Consider the following 21,923-nt stretch of genomic DNA (forward strand, 5'->3'; position numbering starts at 1 on the left):
CTTTTATGTTGAGTCAGTTCACCCATTTCCTTCTATCTCAAGAAGCAAACACTTGTGTTAACTGTGCACTGATTCCTACATACTTGCATATTGCACTTATTATATTACTTTATGTTGACAATTATCCATGAGATAAACATGTTGAATTTGAAAGCAACCGCTGAAACTTAATCTTCCTTTGTGTTGCTCCAATGCTCTACTTTGAAAATATTGCTTTATGAGTTAACTCTTATGCAAGACTTATTGATGCTTGTCTTGAAAGTAATATTCATGAAAAGTCTTTGCTATATGATTCAATTGTTTACTCATTGTATTTACCATTGCTTTGAATCGCTGCATTCATCTTATATGCTTTACAATAGTATGATCAAGATTATGTTGGTAGCATGTCACTTCAGAAATTATCTTTTATCGTTTACCTACTCGAGGACGAGTAGGAACTAAGCTTGGGGATGCTGATACGTCTCTAACGTATCTATAATTTCTGATGTTCCATGCTTGTTTTATGATAATACCTACATGTTTTGTTCACACTTTATGATGATTTTATGCGTTTTCCGGAACTAACCTATTGACGAGATGCCGAAGTGCCAGTTCCTGTTTTCTGCTGTTTTTGGTTTCAGAAATCCTAGTAAGGAAATATTCTCGGAATTGGACGAAATCAACGCCCAGCATCTTATAATTCCACGAAGCTTCCAGAACACCCGAGAGGGACCAGAGGAGGGCCATAGGGGGCCCACACGTGTGGGCGGCGCGGCCAAGGTGCCAGGCGCGCCCCCCTACTGTGTGGTGCCCCCAGACCCCCTCCGACTCTGATTCTTCGCCTATAAAAGCCTCCCTGACCTAAATCTTCGATACGAATAAGCCACGGTACGAGAAACCTTCCAGAGCCTCCGCCATCGCGAAGCCAAGATCTGGGGGACAGAAGTCTCTGTTCCGGCACGCTGCCGGAACGGGAAAGTGCCCCCGGAAGGCATCTCCATCAACACCACCGCCATCTTCATCACCGCTGCTGTCTCCCATGAGGAGGGAGTAGTTCTCCATCGAGGCTAAGGGCTGTACCGGTAGCTATGTGGTTAATCTCTCTCCTATGTACTTCAATACAATGATCTCATGAGCTGCCTTACATGATTGAGATTCATATGATGAGCTTTGTATCACTATTAATCTATGTGCTACTCTAGTGATGTTATTAAAGTACTCTATTCCTCCTCCATGATGTAATGTTGACAAGTGTGTGCATCATGTAGTACTTGGCGTAGTTTATGATTGTAATCTCTTGTAGATTATGGAGTTAACTATTACTATGATAGTATTGATGTGATCTATTCCTCCTTTCATAGTCTGTCGGTGACGGTGTGCATGCTATGTTAGTACTTGGTATAATTGCGTTGATCTATCATGCACTCTAAGGTTATTTAAATATGAACATCGAATGTTGTGGAGCTTGTTAACTCCGGCATTGAGGTGCGCTTGTAGCCCTACACAATTAATGGTGTTCATCATCCAACAAGAGAGTGTAGAGTGGTTTTATTATGTGATCAATGTTGAGAGTGTCCACTAGTGAAAGTATGATCCCTAGGCCTAGTTTCCAAACACTGCAAACATCGCTTATTTACTGTTTTACTCGCATCTTTACTTCCCGCAATATTACTACCATCAACCGCACGCCGACAAGCTATTTTCTCGGGTGCCGTTACTACTACTCATATTCATCCATATTACTTGTATTTCACTATCTCTTCGCCGAACTAGTGCACCTATACATCTGACAAGTGTATTGGGTGTGTTGGGGACACAAGAGACTTCTTGTATCGTGATTGCAGGGTTGCTTGAGAGGGATATCTTTGACCTCTTCCTCCCTGAGTTCGATAAACCTTGGGTGATTCACTTAAGGGAAACTTGCTGTTGTTCTACAAACCTCTGCTCTTGGAGGCCCAACACTGTCTACAGGAATAGAAGCGCGCGTAGACATCATAGGGCAGCTCACAAGATCTATACATGAAGCACAAAGTGGAGAAGACAACCATCTAGCTACTGTTATGGACCCATAGTCCAGGGATGAACTACTCACGCATCACTTCGGAGGCGGGCATGGTGATGTAAATGCCTCCGGCGATGATTTCCCCCTCCGACAGGGTGACGGGAAGAGGTTCAGAACCCCCCCCCCCCCCCGAGATGGGTTATGCGATGGCAGCCGCGACGGAACTTTTCGTGGATGGAGGCTCAGGTATCCAGGGTTTTCCCGAGAAGATGTATAAATAGGCGGAGGATTTAGGTCGATGGGGTGCCTGGGGGGCCCACACCCCCCCGGCGCGGGCTAGGGCCAGGCCGCGCCAAGGTTAGGTCTGGCCGCCCTGTGGCGCCTCTTCCACCCCCCTCTGGACTTCGTCTTCGTTTCGATAAAATATTGACTTCGACTTTTGTTTTGTCCAATTCCGAGAATATTTTTTGTACAACTTTTCTGAAATACAAAAACAACAAAAAACATGGAACTGGCACTGTGGCATCTTGTTAATAGGTTAGTGCCGGAAACCATGTAAAAGTGCAACGAAGTGTAAACAAAACATATATGAATTGGTGTAAAACAAGATGGATCATCAAAATTTATAGATACGTTTGAGACGTATCAACGGTGTGCCTACCGTGTGTGTCTCAATACTTATGAATTTTGGTGTCTTGTTAGTACCATCTTTGTATGCTCAAAGTGATAGCGTGGGGCGTCCATAGATTAGAAACACGAACTTTAAGGAGTGCTTATGCAGCCCTACGCAGTGAATTTGTGTTTGTTATCCAACCGGAGAGTGGTTCAGAGTAGCATGTGTGAAGAGATAATATTTATGTATTCAATTATGATATCATTGTTGAGAGTGTCCACTAGTGAAAGTATGATCCATAGGCCTTGTTTTCAAGCATTGAAACACCGTTTACAACCAGTTCTGCTACATGTTTGCTTGCTGCCATTTTTATTTCAGATTGCAGTTACTACTCATAATCATCCATATTAATTGTAATTTCACTATATCTTCGCCAAACTAGTGCACCTATACACCTGACAAGTGTATTGGGTGTATTGGGGACACAAGAGACTTCTTGCATCGTAATTGCAGGGTTGCTTGAGAGGGATATCTTTGACCTGTAGCTCCCCGAGTTAGTCAAAACTCGACACCCTTTTGTTAGCGTAGAAAGATTAAATGCATATAAATCTTTATACCCAAGACGTCCATCTTTGTTTGGGAGTATTAAGTTATCCTAGCTGACGCAATGCACCTTGTTCTCATTTTCTACCTGGGTCCACCAATATCCACGTATGAGTGAGCTAATCTGGACAAATAGCCCTTTGGTGAGGTCAAACAACACATACCAAAAGTCAGGATTGCTTTTGTACAAGGCTTGATCAAATTTTATTTCTTGGCTCTCAAGAATGTCTTCTCCTTCCACTATTGAATTCTCTTTGAAACCATATTCATGAGGTTCTCTAAAGTTTTTCATTTCGATTTACCAACATACGCCCTAGAACATAAATATTTCTCGTTCTATGATTCATGGAAAATTCATAATGATTTACTCATCATTGCTTTATCCCTAACCTTTGTATTCTTAGAACATGTTTGGTTTAACCTTTTTCCTGTTACCCGATTGCGTCGTAATATGATTTGTTCAAGATGTTTGGTTTACTCATCCTGTAATCGGATACCCTGCAAACAAACTATGGCCCAACTTAATTTTGACCCCCACTCCATTATGTAAACAGATCGTTACCAGCGGACCCATCGATGGCCCGAATGAAGCCTCCGCCTCCGATTCCCTCTTGCTCTATCCCCGGTCTTCTCTATACCACCGACGTTGGTCACCGTGAAGGCACATCTCCCCCGCAATTTCCTCTTTGTAACTCTCAGTGGGAGGAGCAGTAGCCTCAAGAGCGGCGGCGGCCGCCAATTTACTGGCATTGGTGGCCCCCGATCTCCCGATCGACTTCCTCTATTGCTCACGGTAGGAAAGGAATCAACGGGAAGGAGCACCAACTATGTGGTGGGAAGAGCACCAACATCGCTATGTGAGAAGCAGAGGCGACCACTGATTCTCTTCAATACCGTAAGGTAATCAATACTATTATCCAGGCCGAACCAAACAAAATAAGTTAAAGTCCTATTACGCCGCAATCCGAGTGTAACTTGATTCCCTTACCGTTAATGTTAACGATTGATGGAACAAACACGTCCCTAGTGAACATTATGGAAAAGAACACTTGTGATTGTTTTTCTTCTTTTTGACATGAGGACTTGTGATTGTGACATTCTAATCTTAACATGCTTCATACAAGTTAATTAGTTGGGGATATACTTTAGATGTGAGAGCACTTTCCCTTGTTACCTTAAGCAAGATTATGGAGCCGGCACCAACAACCTTATGTAGCTACTCTGTATAAATTTCTACACATGACTGAAAAGTTAGCATATCAGTGGTTAATCAACACCCAAAACCAAATCAGATGGTGACATGGTGTAGTGAGGTTTAGCATCGTACGATGTTAACTAATCCAGCCTGCCCACGGCCATAGATAGACCTGGTCCACGAGGACAGAGGGGATTCTTTTCACCGTCTCGTGAGAAATTACTCCAGATCGAGCGATCCGGTTATAAAAGCCAGGGCATCACATCCCTCCCCAACCTTTATCCACCCACCCCAAATCCCCGATTCCTCCCACCCTTCACGACGCCATGGCCGCCGCCGCCGCCGCCGATACCTCCTCCGCCGACACCCGCCGCTACGTCGTCGGCTACGCGCTCGCGCCCAAGAAGCAGAACAGCTTCATCCAGTCCTCGCTCCTCTCCCGCGCCGCCGCGCGCGGGATGGACCTCGTCCCCGTCGACGAGGCGCGGCCCCTCGCGGACCAGGGCCCCTTCGACCTCGTCATCCACAAGCTCTACGGCCACGACTGGCGCGCCCAGCTCCAGGCCTTCTCCGCCCGCAACCCGTCCGTCCCCGTCGTCGACCCGCCCCACGCCATCGACCGCCTCCACAACCGCATCTCCATGCTCCAGGTCGTCTCCGAGCTCGACGTCCCGCCCAGCGACGCCGCCCACCACCACCGCCACACCTTCGGCATCCCCAGCCAGGTCGTCGTCTACGACGCCGCCGCGCTCACCGACTCGGGCCTCCTCGCCGCGCTCCGCTTCCCGCTCATCGCCAAGCCGCTCGTCGCCGACGGCAGCGCCAAGTCGCACAAGATGTCGCTCGTCTACCACGGCGAGGGCCTCCGCAAGCTCCGCCCGCCGCTCGTCCTGCAGGAGTTCGTCAACCACGGCGGCGTCATCTTCAAGGTCTACGTCGTCGGCGCCCACGTCACCTGCGTCAAGCGCCGCAGCCTGCCGGACGTCTCCAAGGAGATCCTCGAGGACACCGCCGCCGAGGGCACCGTCTCCTTCTCGCAGGTGTCCAACCTCCCCACGGCGCGCAACGCCGAGGAGTACTACGAGGACCTGCGGCTCGAGGACGCCGTCATGCCGCCCACCGATTTCGTCAACGAGATCGCTGGCGGGCTACGCCGCGCGCTCGGCCTGCAGCTCTTCAACTTCGACATGATCAGGGATGTCCGCGCTGGGGACCGCTACCTCGTCATTGACATCAACTACTTCCCCGGCTACGCCAAGATGCCAGGCTACGAGATTGCCCTCACAGATTTCTTCTGGGAGATGGTTCACAAGGACGATGATGTGGCCCTCAAGGAGAGCAAGCCCACTGTCGTCAAATGAGATGATGGATTCAGGATGCCATGGTCGCGCAGACTTGCAATTCTTGGATGTCTGGGTAATGCGAGGGTGACATTGCAAGACTTGAGAGGAATAATGAGCAACAATTTAGGATGGGGAGCTACGTTTATTAACAGGTCATGGATTTCTTACTTGGGTTTCAACCTGCGGCGCCGCGCGGAGGCCCTGCGCTGTAAATCCCTTCTCCTGGCTCCTTTCATACTGGTTCTTTAGGTATCTTTCTCTTCTTCCTAGTTTGCTTCACCCAGTTTAGTCAGAACAAAAGTAGGGGACTAAAAACCAGCTTCTGAAGAAAATTTGTTCTAGGTGTGCAAACCTTTTGTTCTTGATGCTGGATGAATGGCAAGCCAATCTAAGTGGTACTGCAATGATGAATATGTTTTCGGTTGGTACTGCAGTCATGGATATGTTTTCAATTGGTACTGGAGCTCTGAAACTTTATCACCTGTTTGAATGAAAGAGATGTTACAATTGTTTCTCCTTTTTGAGTATTTGCATGCAAAATTGAGGCTCTTCTGTTCATGATACTGATTCTATAACCAGAAGTGTTTTTTTTTTTTATGTTGGTCACAGAGGAATTGAATTCATGCACCGAATGTTTGACTACCTTTTCATGAAATTCAGTAACCAGAGGATTTATCATTCCCACATCTGGTATTTTGTGTGAACATGAATTCCTGCTAGATACCTGAATCAGATTCATTTAAAAGTTGCTTGTGGACTACATTTTCGCTTATTCCTTCATAATGTGAAATGTTTAAAGTCCAGTATACTTCCATGTTATTTTATCTGCACTCAGTGCAACATCAAGTTCTCGGCATCGGCATGTTTCCTTTATATTCAGGTCAAGATGCATGTAGCATGTTTTTTTTTAGATGCACTGCATGTTCTCCTTGTAATGAGACTGCATTTGTGTGTTCTATCTTTCTGTAGTGGATGTCAAAGTAGTAGGAAAGAATCTGTCTGCTTCACCCAGTTTAGTCAGAACAAAAGTAGGGGACTAAAAACCAGGTTCTGAAGAAAATTTGTTCTAGATGTGCAAATCATTTGTTCTTGATACTGGATGAATGGCAAGCCAATCTTAGTGGTACTGCAGTGATGAATATGTTTTCGATTGGTACTGCAGTGATGGATATGTTCTCAATTGGTACTGGAGCTCTGAAACTTCTATTACCTCTTTGAATGAAAGAGATGTTGCAATTGTTTCTCCTTTTTGAGTATTTGCATGCAAAATTGAGGCTCTTCTGTTCATGATACCGATTCTATAACCAGAAGTGTTTTTTTTTTATGTTGGTCACAGAGGAATTGAATTCATGCACCGATTGTTTGACTACCTTTTCATGAAATTCAGTAACCAGAGAATTTATCATTCCCACATCTGGTATATTGTGTGAACATGAAATTCCTGTTAGATACCTGAATCAGATTCATTTAAAAGTTGCTTGTGTACTACATTTTCGCTTATTCCTTCATAATGTGAAATGTTTAAAGTCCAGTATGCTTCCATGTTATTTTATCTGCACTCAGTGCAACATCAAGTTCTTGGCATCGGCATGTTTCCTTTATATTCAGGTGTAGCATGTTTTTTTAGATGCGCTGCATGTTCTCCTTGTAATGAGACTGCATTTGTGTGTTCTATCTTACTGTAGTGGATGTCAAAGTAGTAGGAAAGAATCTGACTGCTATCTTCATCACCTTCAGTTGGAATAAGTGAACAAAATGGGCAATTTACATTGCAAGCATTCAAGGCTATATTCATTTTTCATTTGCTCAAACTTAGTAGTGGAACTGTCAGTTGGAAAAGGTGAACAGAATGGGAAATTTACATTGCAAGAATTCAAGGCTATTCATTTTTCATTTTCTCAAACTTACTTAGTGGAACTGATGACCTTATTTAAGTTTACAAGTTCTTTCTGTTATTGGGACCATTGTCTATTTAAGTGAACAGAATGGGCAATTTACATTGCAAGCATTCAAGGCTATATATTCATTTTTCATTTGCTCAAACTTAGTAGTGGAACTGTCAGTTGGAAAAAGGTATGGGAAATTTACATTGCAAGAATTCAAGTCTATATTCAGTTTTGATTTGCTCAAACGTAGTAGTGGAACTGATGACCCTATTTAAGTTTACAATTTCTTTCTGTTGTTGGAACTGATTTGCTTCCATTCTTCGTTGTCTGTCGTTTGTAGTCGAAATGTTTTTCTTCTGTTAATTTCATTGCGTTCCCCGAATGGCTTACTGTACAGTTGTTTCAAAGTTGGAATAGTTCATGTTCATGGTTACATGATCGAGTAGGTTACGTTCTTGTTTTAGTGTTTCATCGCTTTCCCTGAATGGCTTATTCTACAGTTGCTTCAAGCTGGAACAGTTCATGTTCATGGTTACATGATAGAGTAGGCTACATTCTTGTTTTTGTGTTGAAAACAGGAGCAAACATGACACATGATGCAGTAGCTGGGAGGTAAGGTTACAGATAACTAGGGCAAACAAATTCGGAAGTGCTACTGAAGCAACAGTACTTCTGCGACGTATGGAAATGACCTTGTTTGTATGTTGCTGCTACGTCACACGAGTTCTGGTGAACTCCTTCAGTGTCCATTATGCAAAATTGACCTGGAATCTATATATAAGCATCCACCAACTTGTACCTTTGTTTGGACCATAATCAGTAGCAGGTAATCAGAATTGTCATACTCCTTGCTCGCTCCCTTTTCAGTTATTTTTCGTACAAATCATGTTGTCGATTTTCATGTCGACTAAATGGTGTACTATTTTTGACAGCCCCTGGCATCCAATTTCTCAATTCTGTTTCAACCTGACAAAAACAGTGTCCTATTTTTGACAACTCTAGTGGCATCCAATTTCCCGTTTCTATTTCAATCTGCCTGGGCTGATCTGTGTTCAGTCATATGCTAAAACTGCCACACCGGGAAAAGGTTCATGATTGATTAAGTCTGGTTATAACGATGCAGATGCAACCAGTGTCGTCAGTTCCTTTTCGCAAGGAAAAAACAGTGCAGTGATAAACTTGAAAAATAAAATACATCACAACAAAAACCATCTTTCGTACCCTTTAGATCAAGATAAACACCATTTGTATGAACGAAAATTGGAAACAAGGCAGGAAAGTCCAAGCAATGATTTGCTCAATTCCTCAAAGTGACAAAAATTACAGACACAATAACATAATGTTTCCTTGTCATCATTTATTAAAGGTCTATCAGCAGCTTCACAGGTAAGAGAAGAGCTGCAGCAGTTCAGGTTACTCCTTTCAATTTCAACAGAAAGATAACCTGCACACAAAAATATAAGGGCCAACGTTATGGTTCACAACAATATATATCCAGTTCTACTTTGTTCTAACGGACTAGAATCACCAGAATACTTAGTCGCAATCACGCAGAAGAAAATCACAATAAATTAATTACCAACATATATGGTAGAATAACCGGCATATATAGCATTCGATAAATTTCAAATGTATGGTAAGAGAAGTCAAGGTTATGTTCTATGAAGCAATATAAACAATATATGCGACTAAATTCATGCAGTCTGCTGGTCACAAAATTATATCTAGTCAAAAGAGACTCCATAATCTCTATTAACCATGAGACTCCATAGTGGGATAATGTGTAGGCAATTTCGTGCTAAGGTAAGCTTTTCAGATTTTCCTACTGCTAAAAAATTAACGCAAGTGTATTCGAAGTTTTAAAAAAAATGGGTGTTCTTAGCTTTAGCCCATTTCCTCAAAATGGATGATTCAAGTCAATTGCATAGTAATATTAAGATACTCCCCGTATAACTTGATTCTGGAAGAGCATTGCCTTAGTTAGTCCGCTTACATGTTTTACCCGGACCTAGTAGCAGACCCTCAGAAATTCAGGCTACTAACAATCACGGTGAACAAAATGGGTTTTGACTAAACCTAGGTTGTAGCATGGATGTGTGGATCATGGCATCATTTCTGGGTTAGGCCAGATAAGATGACGACGGCTAATAAATTAATGAATAAATCATGATCTGATCCAGGGAAATCCATTTAAATGCAGGTTGGAATGAACAGTTGCCCATACAGTCAGGATAACACTCAAACCCAGTATATAAACCAAAATGCTTAATACTTACGCACTGTAATCTGGCCACAAATACAAATTTGATGTGAGTGCACGAAATTTATTCGAACATCCTCTCATTCTAAGGCCAAACTGGCGTAAAATGACAGCCAGTTAAGATAGAAATCTTGACTACCGAGTGCCCAACTATCTAAGCATAGCAAACCCAGATAGAAATCTGAAGTGAACTGCACTAATTTTGTTCTAACAACCTCTCATTCATAGGTCAACTAGGTAATCATTTAAGATAAATCATACGCGTTTCATTGTAAGCTGCATCGTGCATACACAGTAAGGTGATTCTAAGCAGAACAAGAGGCAGCCTGGCCTCACCATTACAGGAACATCAGCAGCAGAAGCAGCCGCGCTACTCCTCGACTTCGACCACTTTCTTGGGCTCTGCGCAACCACCAAACAATCAGCGAACCATTCTTTGAGACAGTGAAACAAACGAAAGTATGGGTTATAGGCAGAGGAGGGTTGGGATGGGAGCAGTACCGTGCAGGTACGCCGGGCGGTGGTCCTTGCCCCAGCCGACGCCGCGGGTGGACTCGAGGTACTGGTCGACGAGGTGGCGGCACTTGACGTGGTGGTTGATGCCCTCGACGCGGTAGCACCAGCGGAGGCGCTCGCGGATGATCTTGGCGGTCTCGATCTGGATCCACTTCTCCCGCACCAGGTGCTCCCTGTACTCCAGCATCGCCACCGGGTCCGCGTACGGGTGCTTCGGGTCGAAGTCATCCGGCGGTCTCTCGTCGAACTCCACCTTCGCCTTCCGCCCCATCTCCGGTCGCCTCTCCTCCTCCGCCGCCGACGACCTCTCTCTCCCCTGTGCTCGGGCTGGGTCTGGTGGTGGTGCGTGACTGTGTGTGGGGAAATGTGGAATGCTGAGACAAACCACTCTTCTTGCAGTAGCATCCCGGCCCATTACTGCGGCCCGTTTATATTAGGCCCATAATACGGCCCAATGACAGTCCTAGAACACATTGACCAGTGACCTCGCACGGAAGTGCGCCGCGTTTCAAAACGAGGCCGATCTCCGATGAGCTCCCCGGCGAGGTCGACCGTCTCGGCGGCGAGCGCGGGAGGCGGGACCGCGATCCCCGCCGCGGACGACGTCGCCGACTCCATCGACGCGCTCTACCGCATGGACGAGGCCATGACCGGTAGGTCCACCCCCTCGACCCCTTGCAAGACCTAGCTCCCCTTTCCCCTTCTCCGCTCAGCTAAGCACTCGAATTGGGCTGGCTGGTTTGGTTCCCCCCGCAGAGCTCCGGTCGGATGTGATGGAGGCGCTGCAGAAGGAGGTCAGGTCACTCGACGACAACAACTGGATGTTCGCCGCGCCGCGCTCCCGCATCAACCTCGTCTCCAAGCCAGGTCAGTAACAACACACAGCAACGCGATAAATCCCGTTTCGGGTGCAAAATGAGCACAGGAGTTTAAGAGTTGATTAGTGTTACCCGCCTAGAATATGGTCACAGGGGTTTATGTTTGTTTCGGGCTTGGCATGTGCTTCTCAGGTGCTTACCTGCGCAAGCCACAGGGGAAAATTGCGGAACTGGATCAAGCACCCAAGAAGACAAGGAACTGCTAGTGGATTTTATAGCAGACTAGATTTTCTGAAGGATCCTCTGCGCGTAACTCTGGATGTCCATCCAGGCTCTGGTTTTAGGGCTGTGCCATCTTGTTTCAATCATATTTAGTTGCATCTGCTAAATCATTTTCTCCTACATGGTAGAATATTTAACAGACCAAACTGTGATGGTGCTGTTCATGATTTTGTTAATCCATTTTCAGGTAAATGCTAGGATTTACAATTAACACAATGGTGATGGTGATTTTCATAACTTGTGCCTTTCCCCCACACAATCCTTGCAAATTCATCCAATTATTTGTCTCAGAAGCATTTTGAGATACTACAACATGTTGATTTTCTTGATGAAAATGCAAAACTTATTGAGCACAAATCACTCTCACTATCTTTGGTCTTCATTCTTGACCAGCAATACATGGTAATGTCAAATATCTATTTTGTCAACTGCTAGCTGAACTGTAGCAAAGAGGTTAACAGTGTCATTTTCACCTTGAATGCAATAGGCTGGCACTGAGAAAAGATCCAAGGGTATATTTTCATCTTGTTCAACTTGGCCATCTTTCTTATAAGGCATTGTTCCATAGCTGTTTGTGATCGGATGAATACCAGACTTGTGGCCAATTGCTTGCTCTTTGCTCATACCTACTTTCCCTACAAGCAAGAGAAGATCACAGACGAAAACACTATTACCTAAACACAGTGGTGGAGCCAGGATATGATCAAAACCGGGGCAATTGTGGCTATACTAGAATTAAGAGTAAGAGATTATGAGAGAGCCAGACTAAAACCTGCTAATTTTTAACAAACAAAACACTATTCTAAAGATGCTATTATTATCTATTATGTTCTGGACAACTTAGAAATCTGAGGGACAAGATATAATCTTCTCGATAATAGGTTTCCTTGCATGATATCAGAATGTACTCTGACTATAATTAGCTTCCAGAGGTAATGGCTAGGGGAAAATTTCGGAGCTGGATCAGGCACCCAAGAAGACAATGAACTGCTAGGGATTTTATAGCTGTCTGGAATTTCCATCTATGCTCTCATCTTGTTTCAATCACATTTAGTTGCATCTGCTAAATCATTTTCTCCTACATGCTAGAATATTTAACAGACCAAAGTGTGATGGTGCTGTTCATGATTTTGTCAAGCCATTTTCAGGTAAATGCTAGGATTTACATTTAATTAACCCAATGGTTATGGTGGTGTTCATAACTTGTGCCTTTTCCCACAAAATCCTTCCAGATTCATCCAAGTATTTTTCTCAGATGCATTTTGAGATACAACATGTTGATTTGCTAGGCAAAAATGCAAATCTTTTAATAGTACACGCACTCTCACTATCGTTGGCCTTCAGTCTTGACCAGCAATACATCATAATCTTGAATAACTATTTTTATCAACTGCAAGTTGAACTGTAGCAAAGAGGCTAACAGTGCCATTTCCCCCGAAAATGAAATAGCCTGGCGCTGAAAAGGATACATGGATGTATTTTCGTCTTGTTCAACTTGGCCATTCTTTTTACGTGGCATTGTTCCATAGCTGTTTGTGATCTGATGAATGCCTGACTGGTGGCTCCTCTTATGCAACTAAGAAGCGATTCCAATTGCTTGCTCTTTGCTCATACCCATGTTCCCTATAAACAAGAGAAGGTCATAAACGAAATACTAGTACCTAAACAAGTAGTGTAGCCAGGATATGATCAAACCCTAGGGCACTGGCTATACTAGAGCTTAGAGCTAGAGATTATGAGGTATGCAGACCTAAACCTGCTGATTTTTGAGAAACAGTACATCCTGCACCCCGGAGGCCCGGACCATGGCCATTTGTGCCTGGGTCCTGTCTCCGCCACTGCAGTTAGCAATCAAAGGAATCGATCACAGGAATTGAGCCAAAGAAGAACCGCTTAGTAGACACATGAGTGCCTACATATTTTTCTGAAGAGGACTTGGAAAGGTAAGTAGGTGAGTCCGCCGAGACTAGAGAAAGGTACATACTACATAGCGGATACCAGATTATAGAAAACAAACAGTATGGCACCCAATATTGAATGTATAAGAAATTGGGCTGCTGGGGGTCCTGAATCAATTCCATAGGACTAAGCTGAAAGACCAATATCCTACTCTTAGATCAGGGTTGTGCTCTCCAAGATACAGTTTTGGATAAAAGAGCATGGAGGTCTAACAGAAGTGAAACTTTCTCGGTGAGAAACCTTTACAAGCTTATGAACTGGGGAGGAATCGAACAGATAGGTGCTGGTGAAATCTGGAATTGCTCGGCACCAAGAAAAGGCAAAATCTTTGCCTGGCAACTGATTAAGGGAAGGATCAAGGTCAGAGCTCTTCTGTTCAAACAAAATATTATAGCTGATGAAAAATGCCCTTTTGGGTGCAACGCTGCAGAAACAGTGAAACATTTCACCATGGAGTGCATACGAACCAAGCAAATCCTTGCTCTAGTTGGGATCGACTTTACTGGATTAAATGAGATACCAGACATTTATGATATAGGTAAAGAAAGATGGCCAACACATAAAAAGAATGCTTGGGGAACGGTTATTACTGCCATGTTTTGGAGCATTTGGTTATCAAGAAACAAAAAGGTGTTTGATGATATAGATCTACCGGCTAACCTGGTAGCAAGACAAGGGCTAGACTTCTGCAAACTTTGGGCTCTTAGAGCAAGGAATAAAGAAAAATCTGAGATCCAAAAATGGATTTCGGATTGGTCATTGTTAGTTTCATCCTAGACTTTTTTTCTTCAGGAACCTCCTTTCGGCTCCTCCTTTTCTTTGCATGGTTGTAAGACTATGAGCTGCCTTAGCTCACTGACAAGTTTTTCTATAAAATGGTATGAGGTAGGGGGCAACCCCCTTCCGATGTTGGTTCAAAAAAAAAAAGATCAGGGTTGTGCATCATTGCTGTGGAATAACTATTTACCAAATAAAGAATGTGGTGTGATTTTTTTTACTCAAGATAGACCCTTGACTGCTATCTTTGAACGCATGATGCTTTTGGGGTTTTGATGTAACATTTGCATGCTTTTAGTTTTCTCCCAAGTAGTAACACAAATGGCCAGTGTCATGAAGTGCCGCTCTACCTTGCCCATCTGCCTCTATATTGTCTTGGGCACCATGTTGAACATAGACTTGCACTGCTATTTTAAAGATGCTAGTAATTAGCTACATTCTAAAGATGCTAGTAATTAGCTATATTCAAAAGATGCTAGTAATTGGCTATATTCTAAAGATGCTAGTAATTAGCTATTATGTTCTCGGCAACTTAGAAATCTGAGGGAAATGACATAATCTCCTTGATAATAATTCCAACCATGACATCAGAATATGCTATGGCGATAATTTTCTTCGAAGGTAATGGTTTTAATGTTGAAACTTCAGAATATAAATTTTCCGCTAGTGCCCATGGAAGATCTTGGTTTTGTGTCAGTATTACTTTTCCACTAGTGATTATCATTGTCAGTGAACCTAAAGTGCCTTTGCGAATGTGGTTGTCATCATGAGCAAACATCAGTTATGACAGTGCTTGGAACTGATGATAATAGCAGCCCGCACTAAAACGTCAGGTAAAGTGGGTTGTGCTCATTTCAGTTAAATAGTGCTATACAATGATTAGGGAATAAATTCAAGTGCTACTTTTAATTTCTGCAAGCTATCAAATGACATACGTGAGATTCTTCGTTGAAAACAAATCCAGCGTGTACCTAAATTGGTTGGCTATGATCATAAATACTAAAATGGTAATTTTTCAGGAAGATACACTAAATGTTCCTGTTGGTTTTACTGATTGGCATGACAGAGTTTTCCATTAGACACCATGTGTTATATCTTTTCTGTAGGATTATTGAGAATGTGACATATCTGCGCTGTTCATTTGTGTTAGGTCATGCATGATCTATCTACTACAGGCTACATCCACCTTTTACTTACAATGCAGGTATAAATGTTTGCAAAACCCGAATCACCATGCTATGATATTTAGCAGACTAACTTCGTATGTTTTTTTTCTTCTTATCATCTGTTTCCGTCGAGTGTATCTTAACATTAAAACAGATAGATCCAAATCTTTAAATCCTGTCATCTTCTTTTGCAGACTGCTGTATTAATATAGACGCTATTTGGGCTTTCCTGATGTTGCTAGGAACTGGGCATTTCTTAATTTTTGTGTGGCAATGTTGCATTTTGAGCTCCATCGGCGTCGCAATAATGATGTTAAATGCTTTCTTTTATAACCGTGGTTTCATTTCCCTGTCACTTTTTGGAGGTATCTGAGTTAGATTTCAGGCTCAAATCTTGAATTGTGTGACTAAACTGTGGTATGTTGTGGATGAGTCTGGCAACTGATGATGTATATCATGTCTATACTTTTATGATGCTACATTTTTAGCAATTGGGAATCATTAAACTACAACAGCTTTTGGTCCAAAATTCATAAGAACTCTCTCTTTACTGGGATAAACTCATAGGAACTCTAGTTGGATGGCCGGATCAAGCTAAGTTGGATTGTGGGATGTTAGTGTATGTTTTTTTTTAAGATGGGAAATATTTCCCAGAAGGGAGAGTAAGGCATATATTCCATTTTTACATCTTTTTTCGATTATAAGGGAATTCCTTTCTTACACCTGGAAGCAAGTTTGATGTTTACCTGATGAGCACTCTGTGTTAAAGCTCCTTGTTGGTTGAAATGACATTTTTTTTTCGAGAGTTTTGTCGGTTGAAATGACCTGCTTGTGGGAATGGGGGCGTCCTGCTGCTGTCCTACTGTTGCAGCACTTACATATGTTGTGGTCTGTGATGGATCTCGTGATGTTGTCACTGCTCGGTTGCCTGTGCTCCCCGGCACCGACGATGCCACTTAAATTTCGCATTTGCCTGTGTGTTCTTGATCCAGGCCTCTTATTTTTGTTTCATGGACCCCGTGCCTGCTGTCGGCCATCGATCTGGGAATTGGAAATGGCTGATACCTGTGGGCTGTGGCCGGGAAGACGTCAACATGGCCGTGCCGCGTCCAGCGTTGTTGCTGGGTGGCACGTACACCAGGTACAGTACCCAGCTTGCATATCGTTACACGCTTTCGTGGCACACATGTGTTCAGTAGCAATACCTCAGCTTACCTGGCCTGGTGCACATGCGTTCAGTTGCGTATACCGGCTCGTAGGTACATGGATGACCACCTGAAGGCCAGCAGTGAGTTGTTTTCATCTTCATGTTGCGACGCCGAGCCAACCAGGCACCAAGCCTAGTTGCAGCGGCAGTGAATGTCCATCATGCTGTCGCCTGGCCACTTTACTGCGACGCTGTAGAACAATAAAATTTCTTGTGATCTCCTGCTCTGCTGTCCCCCTAGCGCTGGAACCAGCTCATCCATCCGTTTACCCGCCCGTCCCCATTCATTTTTATCAAGATGGTAAAAACAAGAAAAAAAGTTGAGACAATCGATAATGCGACCTGAACCAGACCTCTATCCATCAATCAATCAATCCGATCGAATAGCACTAGAGAAACATTACAGAATCAAACAATGTACTAGGCAAAAGGAAATTTAGCAATTGGGTATGAACACACGATGACGGCCATGATTGCGATGGGTTCGGTGATCTAATCCGATTCTAGAGGCCACGGGAGGACGAACGCTCGGGGCCATTCAAGTTCTACCAACGCAGCAGCACGGGGGGTAGAGGGAAAGGGACGTGCGCCGATGACGCGTCGTTCGTTCCAACGGCTAGCTGGACGTGGGGGTCAGCCAGCCTTCCCGTTCCCCCGAAATCCGCGCCGTCGCGGCCGCCGTCACCGGCGGGCCGCCCGCACCCTTCGCCCGCGGCGCAGCGTCGGGTCCGCCTTGAGCCGCCGGTACGCCAAGTCGCCGCGAGCCACCGACGCCGTCGTCTCGGCTACAGGAAGGGAAGGGAAACAAACGACGTGAGACGGTGAGATGGGGAGCAGGACGCGCGGATGGGGAGACGACAGACGAGGAGTCTTATCTCGTACCTGTGGCCTCGAGGGAGCGGGCGGCGACGGCCAGGACCGGCGGCGAATCTGCACAGACGCGGAACGAGTCGGTGATTAAGAGCGGGGTCGGCGAGGGGAGAGGCTATGTTGAAGCGGGGATTCGGTTCGGCGCTTACCGGCGACGGTGGTGGCCGGGTCGTGGGAGAAGAGGAAGAGGACGAGGAGGCAGAGGAGCGTGAGGAGCGGGACGAGGTGGATGGACTTGTCCGGCGCGGCCGCCCTGCCCGCCGCCTTCCCCGTCGCCTTCTCGTCCGCCTCCTCCGCGGCGTCCAGGCTGGGTCTCGGGCCCGGCGATCCGATGGAGAGGCGCTGCATTGCGGCGGCGGCGGTGGCGGCGGCGGAGGAGTAGGAGGAGTTTTTTTTTTGTTTCTGTTGCTACGGTGCGGGGATTGGTGCGGTGGGGTTTTGGCAGGGGAAAGCGAGAGTACGCGGGCGTATTTATGTGCGGGGAATGAGATGAGGTGTTGCTAATGCGGAAATGACAGCGGGGCTTCCCCGTTTACTCACGCGGTAATTGATTCTGCGCTCAAATTTGCTGGAGACATGTGAAAACCGTTAAAATTTGGTTACCCATCCGATCTGGGAACCGCCACTTTTCGTGTCGACAGAAACGAACTCTGAACATATCCGATGCTCCATCACTTCATTGTTTTTCGACAATCAGTATAATATTTTCAGTATCTCAAGAAAGAACAACCTCGAGAGAGGTAAGTGCACTGTCAAGGACCCAACAGTCGAGACAAATGTTGTGAGAATAATTCTCCTCACAGCAGCCATGAGAAGCCAAGAACATATCTGATAATTCCACTTTTTTTTTTGGCGAAACACAATACACACATAAACGCTCATATATACACACATACACTCGTCCCTATGAACGTGCACGTAAGCACTTTCGAGAGACTGCGTCCAAGAAACTTCATCCGATGGGTCTTGAGATTCACAAAGTCACCACAAGCGTTTCGTTGTCGACGGCAACGACAACTCCCACTGAAAAATGTTCCGCCTTTAGTGAGACAACAAAGTGTCAACCCGGAGTTTGAACTCTGGTGGGCTGGAGGTGTCACTGCCCTCCTAACCACCCAACCACAGATTGGTTCTCCACTTTATTTATTTAATTCACAACGCAAAAAGAATTCGCTAAGAGAAGATAATTGCAAAGGAACGCTTTTGTTCGTTTGGCGTCACGCAGAAAGAAGCCAACTGCCATTGCTTTGCTGTGGCCTGGGTGTGGTGGACTGAAAGAAATAATAAGACCGACCATAATGAACGGCAAGCTCATCAATCACCCATGGGCCCTTTTCTACATGTTGAAGCCCAAAATCGAAGTAGGGCCTTTTCTACATGACAAAGCCCAAGATTGAAGTGATGAAGCCCAAGTAATGGACAATGGGACCACCCATTAATAACCTATTCTCAAAACAAACAAACATTAATAACCAGAGTGTGGGCACACCGCAAAAAAATAACCCACGTGCAATAAGGGGGCAGCCGGTTAAGTTCGGTGGAGAGTTTGTTCCCACCTCAGGAAGATAGTGCGGTGGCGACTTTCTGAAGATGAAATAAAGTTCTTCCTTTCTAGCTCCCGCCCTGGTGATGTGTCTAGCGTATAAAGAATCATGTTTTCAGGGCCAGTCCAACTTCATGTAGACATTTTAGGCCTCCTTTGATTCATAGGATAGGAAAATCATATGAATAGGAAAAACATATATATTGAGATATTATGGCTTCAATCCTGTAAGAAGATAAGTCGTGTTTGATTGTGTCAAATAAAAAAAAATCATGAGGTATGGCCTAATGTTTTATTTCTATGAGATTTGCACTACAAGATTCCTATAAGATTAGTTCTTATAGAATATGTTCCTATAAATCAAACAACTAGTGTAGGAAATATTTCCGTAGGATCTAAATCTTACACAAATACTATACGAATCCTGTGAATCAAAGAAGTCTTCCGCATATTGTTCAAAGTTATAGTTTAGACATGGAGTTTAGCATAGGACGTAAGTTTGACTCCTAATAATGCTCTAGTTTTATTTTGGCCAAACTTTCATTGTATTTTGTTTCTCATTCTTTCGGTCGTATAATATAAAAAACTGAAATATATGGCCATTAAGGTGAGGTGTTATTCAAAAATTGGTGTCAACTTTGGTTAGTTTGGTAATTAGCAAAAAACGAACAATATTTTCATGCAAACTGTATTTACCAAAGTATTAAAGCAATACATTTCTAAAAAATATATTACTATATTAGCCAAACTGACTTAACCATATTAACCGCACATGAGGCCCTACTATGTGGTTCACACTTACCCCAATCATTCTTCCTTCAAGTGGGCTTATATTTCCTTAGGCCATCTATCAAATTTTTTTTTTTTGCCTTTGTTGAGTATTTGGTTTGGTTTTATTTGTTTGCCAGTATCAAGCGCCGCGTAGGATCTATCGAGCATATCTAATCAAATATTAATCACCACAAATATTTAGAGGCTCGCAATTATTATCTGCTAGCCATACCACAAAAAGATAATCCATTATATAACACATTTATTTATATCCGGATGACTAAAAAAGACCCTTGATTTTTTAGAAAGTCCTTAATTCGCCTTTAGATATTTTTGCAGGTAGTAAATATTTTTCATTTGTACTGTATAATTGGAAGCATTTCAATGTTTGAAATACTGGGTGAGATTTGAATCCGCCATTTTGCGCCTCCTCTTTCTTGGGCACGGTGGTACATATACCCCGGGCAATTCAACTATGCGGAGCACGTCATCTGGTCCTTTCTGCGATCGAGCTCGTCTTCTCCGATCCGCCTTTCCGGGGCGCCACCGTCCTCCTAGCCAGTCCTCCGCCTTCTCCGGGCGCACCATCGAAAATTCTCCCGATCCAACAACCCCCAACGGCCAGATCGCCACCTCCTCTTCCTCCTCCCAGCCTCTCGATCGATCCCCGCGCGCCATGAGCGAGGCACCCCCGACCGCGACAACCGCCGCCGCCGGAGACGACCCTGACGCCACCGCCGCCGATAACAATCAGCAGCAGCAGCAGCAACAGCAGGCGGCGCCTGAGGAGCTCGACGACGCGGACCAGCTGTCGGAGCTGCGGCAGATCTTCCGGTCCTTCGACCGCAACAAGGACGGCAGCCTGACGCAGCTGGAGCTGGGCTCCCTCCTCCGCTCCCTCGGCCTCAAGCCCAGCGCCGACGAGCTCGACGCCCTCATCCAGCGCGCCGACGTCAACTCCAACGGCCTCGTCGAGTTCTCCGAGTTCGTCGCCCTCGTCGCGCCCGAGCTCATCGAAGACCGCTCCCCTACTCCGAGGACCAGCTCCGCAGGCTCTTCGAGATCTTCGACCGCGACGGCAACGGCTTCATCACCGCCGCCGAGCTCGCGCACTCCATGGCCAAGCTCGGACACGCGCTCACCGCCAAGGAGCTCACCGGGATGATCAAGGAGGCAGACACCGACGGCGACGGCAGGATCGACTTCAAGGAGTTCTCCCGCGCCATCACCGCCGCCGCCTTCGACAACGTCTTCTCCTGACCGAGCCCTGGCTCCTGCATGCGATCCGCCCATGACTTCGGTCGATCTCGTGCATCGTCGATCGGCTGCTCGATCGATCGCGCTCTCTTGATTTCCTAGGCTTCTCGATCGATTGTCTTCTTCTCGGGTGAGGTCAGTGATCAGATTCATTCTCGAAAAAACAGGTCAGTGATCAGATAATTTTTAGGCTGCAGGTGTTGATGAGATGAGCTGTTGTGTGTTGCGAATAACAAAAAAGATTTGAAAAATCAATGACATATCAATGGCAAGATCAGTTTAGGGAGGAATCATACATGCAACATCATTGTGTTCGTTGATCAATTTGTCCCTGTCTATCGCTGGTCCTAAATCTTATGTTGCTAGATGATCACAACGACGATGAAGTGGTCAACATCCTGATCACAACGACGATGAAGTGGTCAACATCCATAAGGGCAATTTGTCCATGAATAGTTGTGTTCATTAACTCGTTTCATGTTGTCCTTGCCGCTAGCACGAGTAGACGATCGTCCTGATGTTCAGAGCATCCATGAAAAGCATCTTCAATTTTTCATGTGTTGCCGTCTACCTTGTCGTACTTCCAAACAAATTCAGCGCATGGCTGGCAGGCATTACATTTAATCAGGTTTTGTTTAAGCTTTTGAAGTTTTTTTGTGTGATATAAACACCGCTATCAACTGTAGCCGTTAGATTGGGGATGTGCCTCATTGCCTGGTCGGATTCAAAAGACAAAGTTGAACGTGTCTCCACTCTCCAGTACGATTTGGTTACATATATAGCTGTTTGCGCCAGTCCCTATTTGGTACTATGACCTGCAGCCGCACTAATTAAGATTGTTTTGAATGTGAATTATTCCTTGTCCAACTAATT

General features: G+C 44.8%; 4 protein-coding genes and 1 pseudogene across 8 annotated transcripts; 3 read left to right on the plus strand and 2 right to left on the minus strand.

Moving 5' to 3' along the window:
* Window positions 1-4,721: 4,721 nt before the first annotated feature.
* LOC124646490 (inositol-tetrakisphosphate 1-kinase 5-like) lies at window positions 4,722-5,886 on the plus strand. Its single transcript, XM_047186595.1, has one exon. The coding sequence runs from the start codon at window positions 4,722-4,724 to the stop codon at window positions 5,754-5,756; it is 1,035 nt and encodes a 344-aa protein (XP_047042551.1). The 3' UTR covers window positions 5,757-5,886.
* A 2,930-nt stretch (window positions 5,887-8,816) lies between these two features.
* Window positions 8,817-10,751, minus strand: LOC124646491 (NADH dehydrogenase [ubiquinone] 1 beta subcomplex subunit 10-B-like). 3 transcript variants are annotated; one of them, XM_047186596.1, is made up of 3 exons: window positions 10,386-10,751; window positions 10,221-10,286; window positions 8,817-9,068 (listed from the first exon to the last, which is right to left on the minus strand). In XM_047186596.1, the coding sequence occupies exons 1-2, from the start codon at window positions 10,669-10,671 to the stop codon at window positions 10,255-10,257; spliced, it is 318 nt and encodes a 105-aa protein (XP_047042552.1). In that variant the 5' UTR covers window positions 10,672-10,751; the 3' UTR covers window positions 8,817-9,068; window positions 10,221-10,254. The 3 variants fall into 3 exon arrangements, with proteins under 3 accessions (XP_047042552.1, XP_047042553.1, XP_047042554.1); XM_047186597.1 differs by having other exon boundaries at window positions 10,216-10,286; XM_047186598.1 differs by having other exon boundaries at window positions 8,817-9,074; window positions 10,215-10,286.
* Window positions 10,752-10,929: 178 nt separating this feature from the next.
* Window positions 10,930-12,775, plus strand: LOC124649868 (protein SAMBA-like). Of its 3 annotated transcripts, none has more exons than XM_047189433.1 (3): window positions 10,930-11,053; window positions 11,157-11,267; window positions 12,431-12,775. In XM_047189433.1, exons 1-3 carry the CDS (start codon window positions 10,930-10,932, stop codon window positions 12,484-12,486), a joined length of 291 nt encoding a protein of 96 aa, XP_047045389.1. In that variant the 3' UTR covers window positions 12,487-12,775. The 3 variants fall into 3 exon arrangements, with proteins under 3 accessions (XP_047045389.1, XP_047045387.1, XP_047045388.1); XM_047189431.1 differs by lacking the exon at window positions 12,431-12,775 and adding an exon at window positions 11,372-11,561; XM_047189432.1 differs by lacking the exon at window positions 12,431-12,775 and adding an exon at window positions 11,411-11,561.
* A 4,515-nt stretch (window positions 12,776-17,290) lies between these two features.
* On the minus strand, window positions 17,291-17,834 carry LOC124647847. The gene is made up of 3 exons (XM_047187713.1): window positions 17,629-17,834; window positions 17,492-17,539; window positions 17,291-17,394 (listed from the first exon to the last, which is right to left on the minus strand). The coding sequence occupies exons 1-3, from the start codon at window positions 17,825-17,827 to the stop codon at window positions 17,291-17,293; spliced, it is 351 nt and encodes a 116-aa protein (XP_047043669.1). The 5' UTR covers window positions 17,828-17,834.
* Window positions 17,835-20,268: 2,434 nt separating this feature from the next.
* Window positions 20,269-21,344, plus strand: LOC124647848 (annotated as a pseudogene).
* Window positions 21,345-21,923: the final 579 nt, after the last annotated feature.

The sequence above is a fragment of the Lolium rigidum genome, chromosome 4, assembly GCF_022539505.1.
Source record: "Lolium rigidum isolate FL_2022 chromosome 4, APGP_CSIRO_Lrig_0.1, whole genome shotgun sequence".
Taxonomy (NCBI): domain Eukaryota; kingdom Viridiplantae; phylum Streptophyta; class Magnoliopsida; order Poales; family Poaceae; genus Lolium; species Lolium rigidum.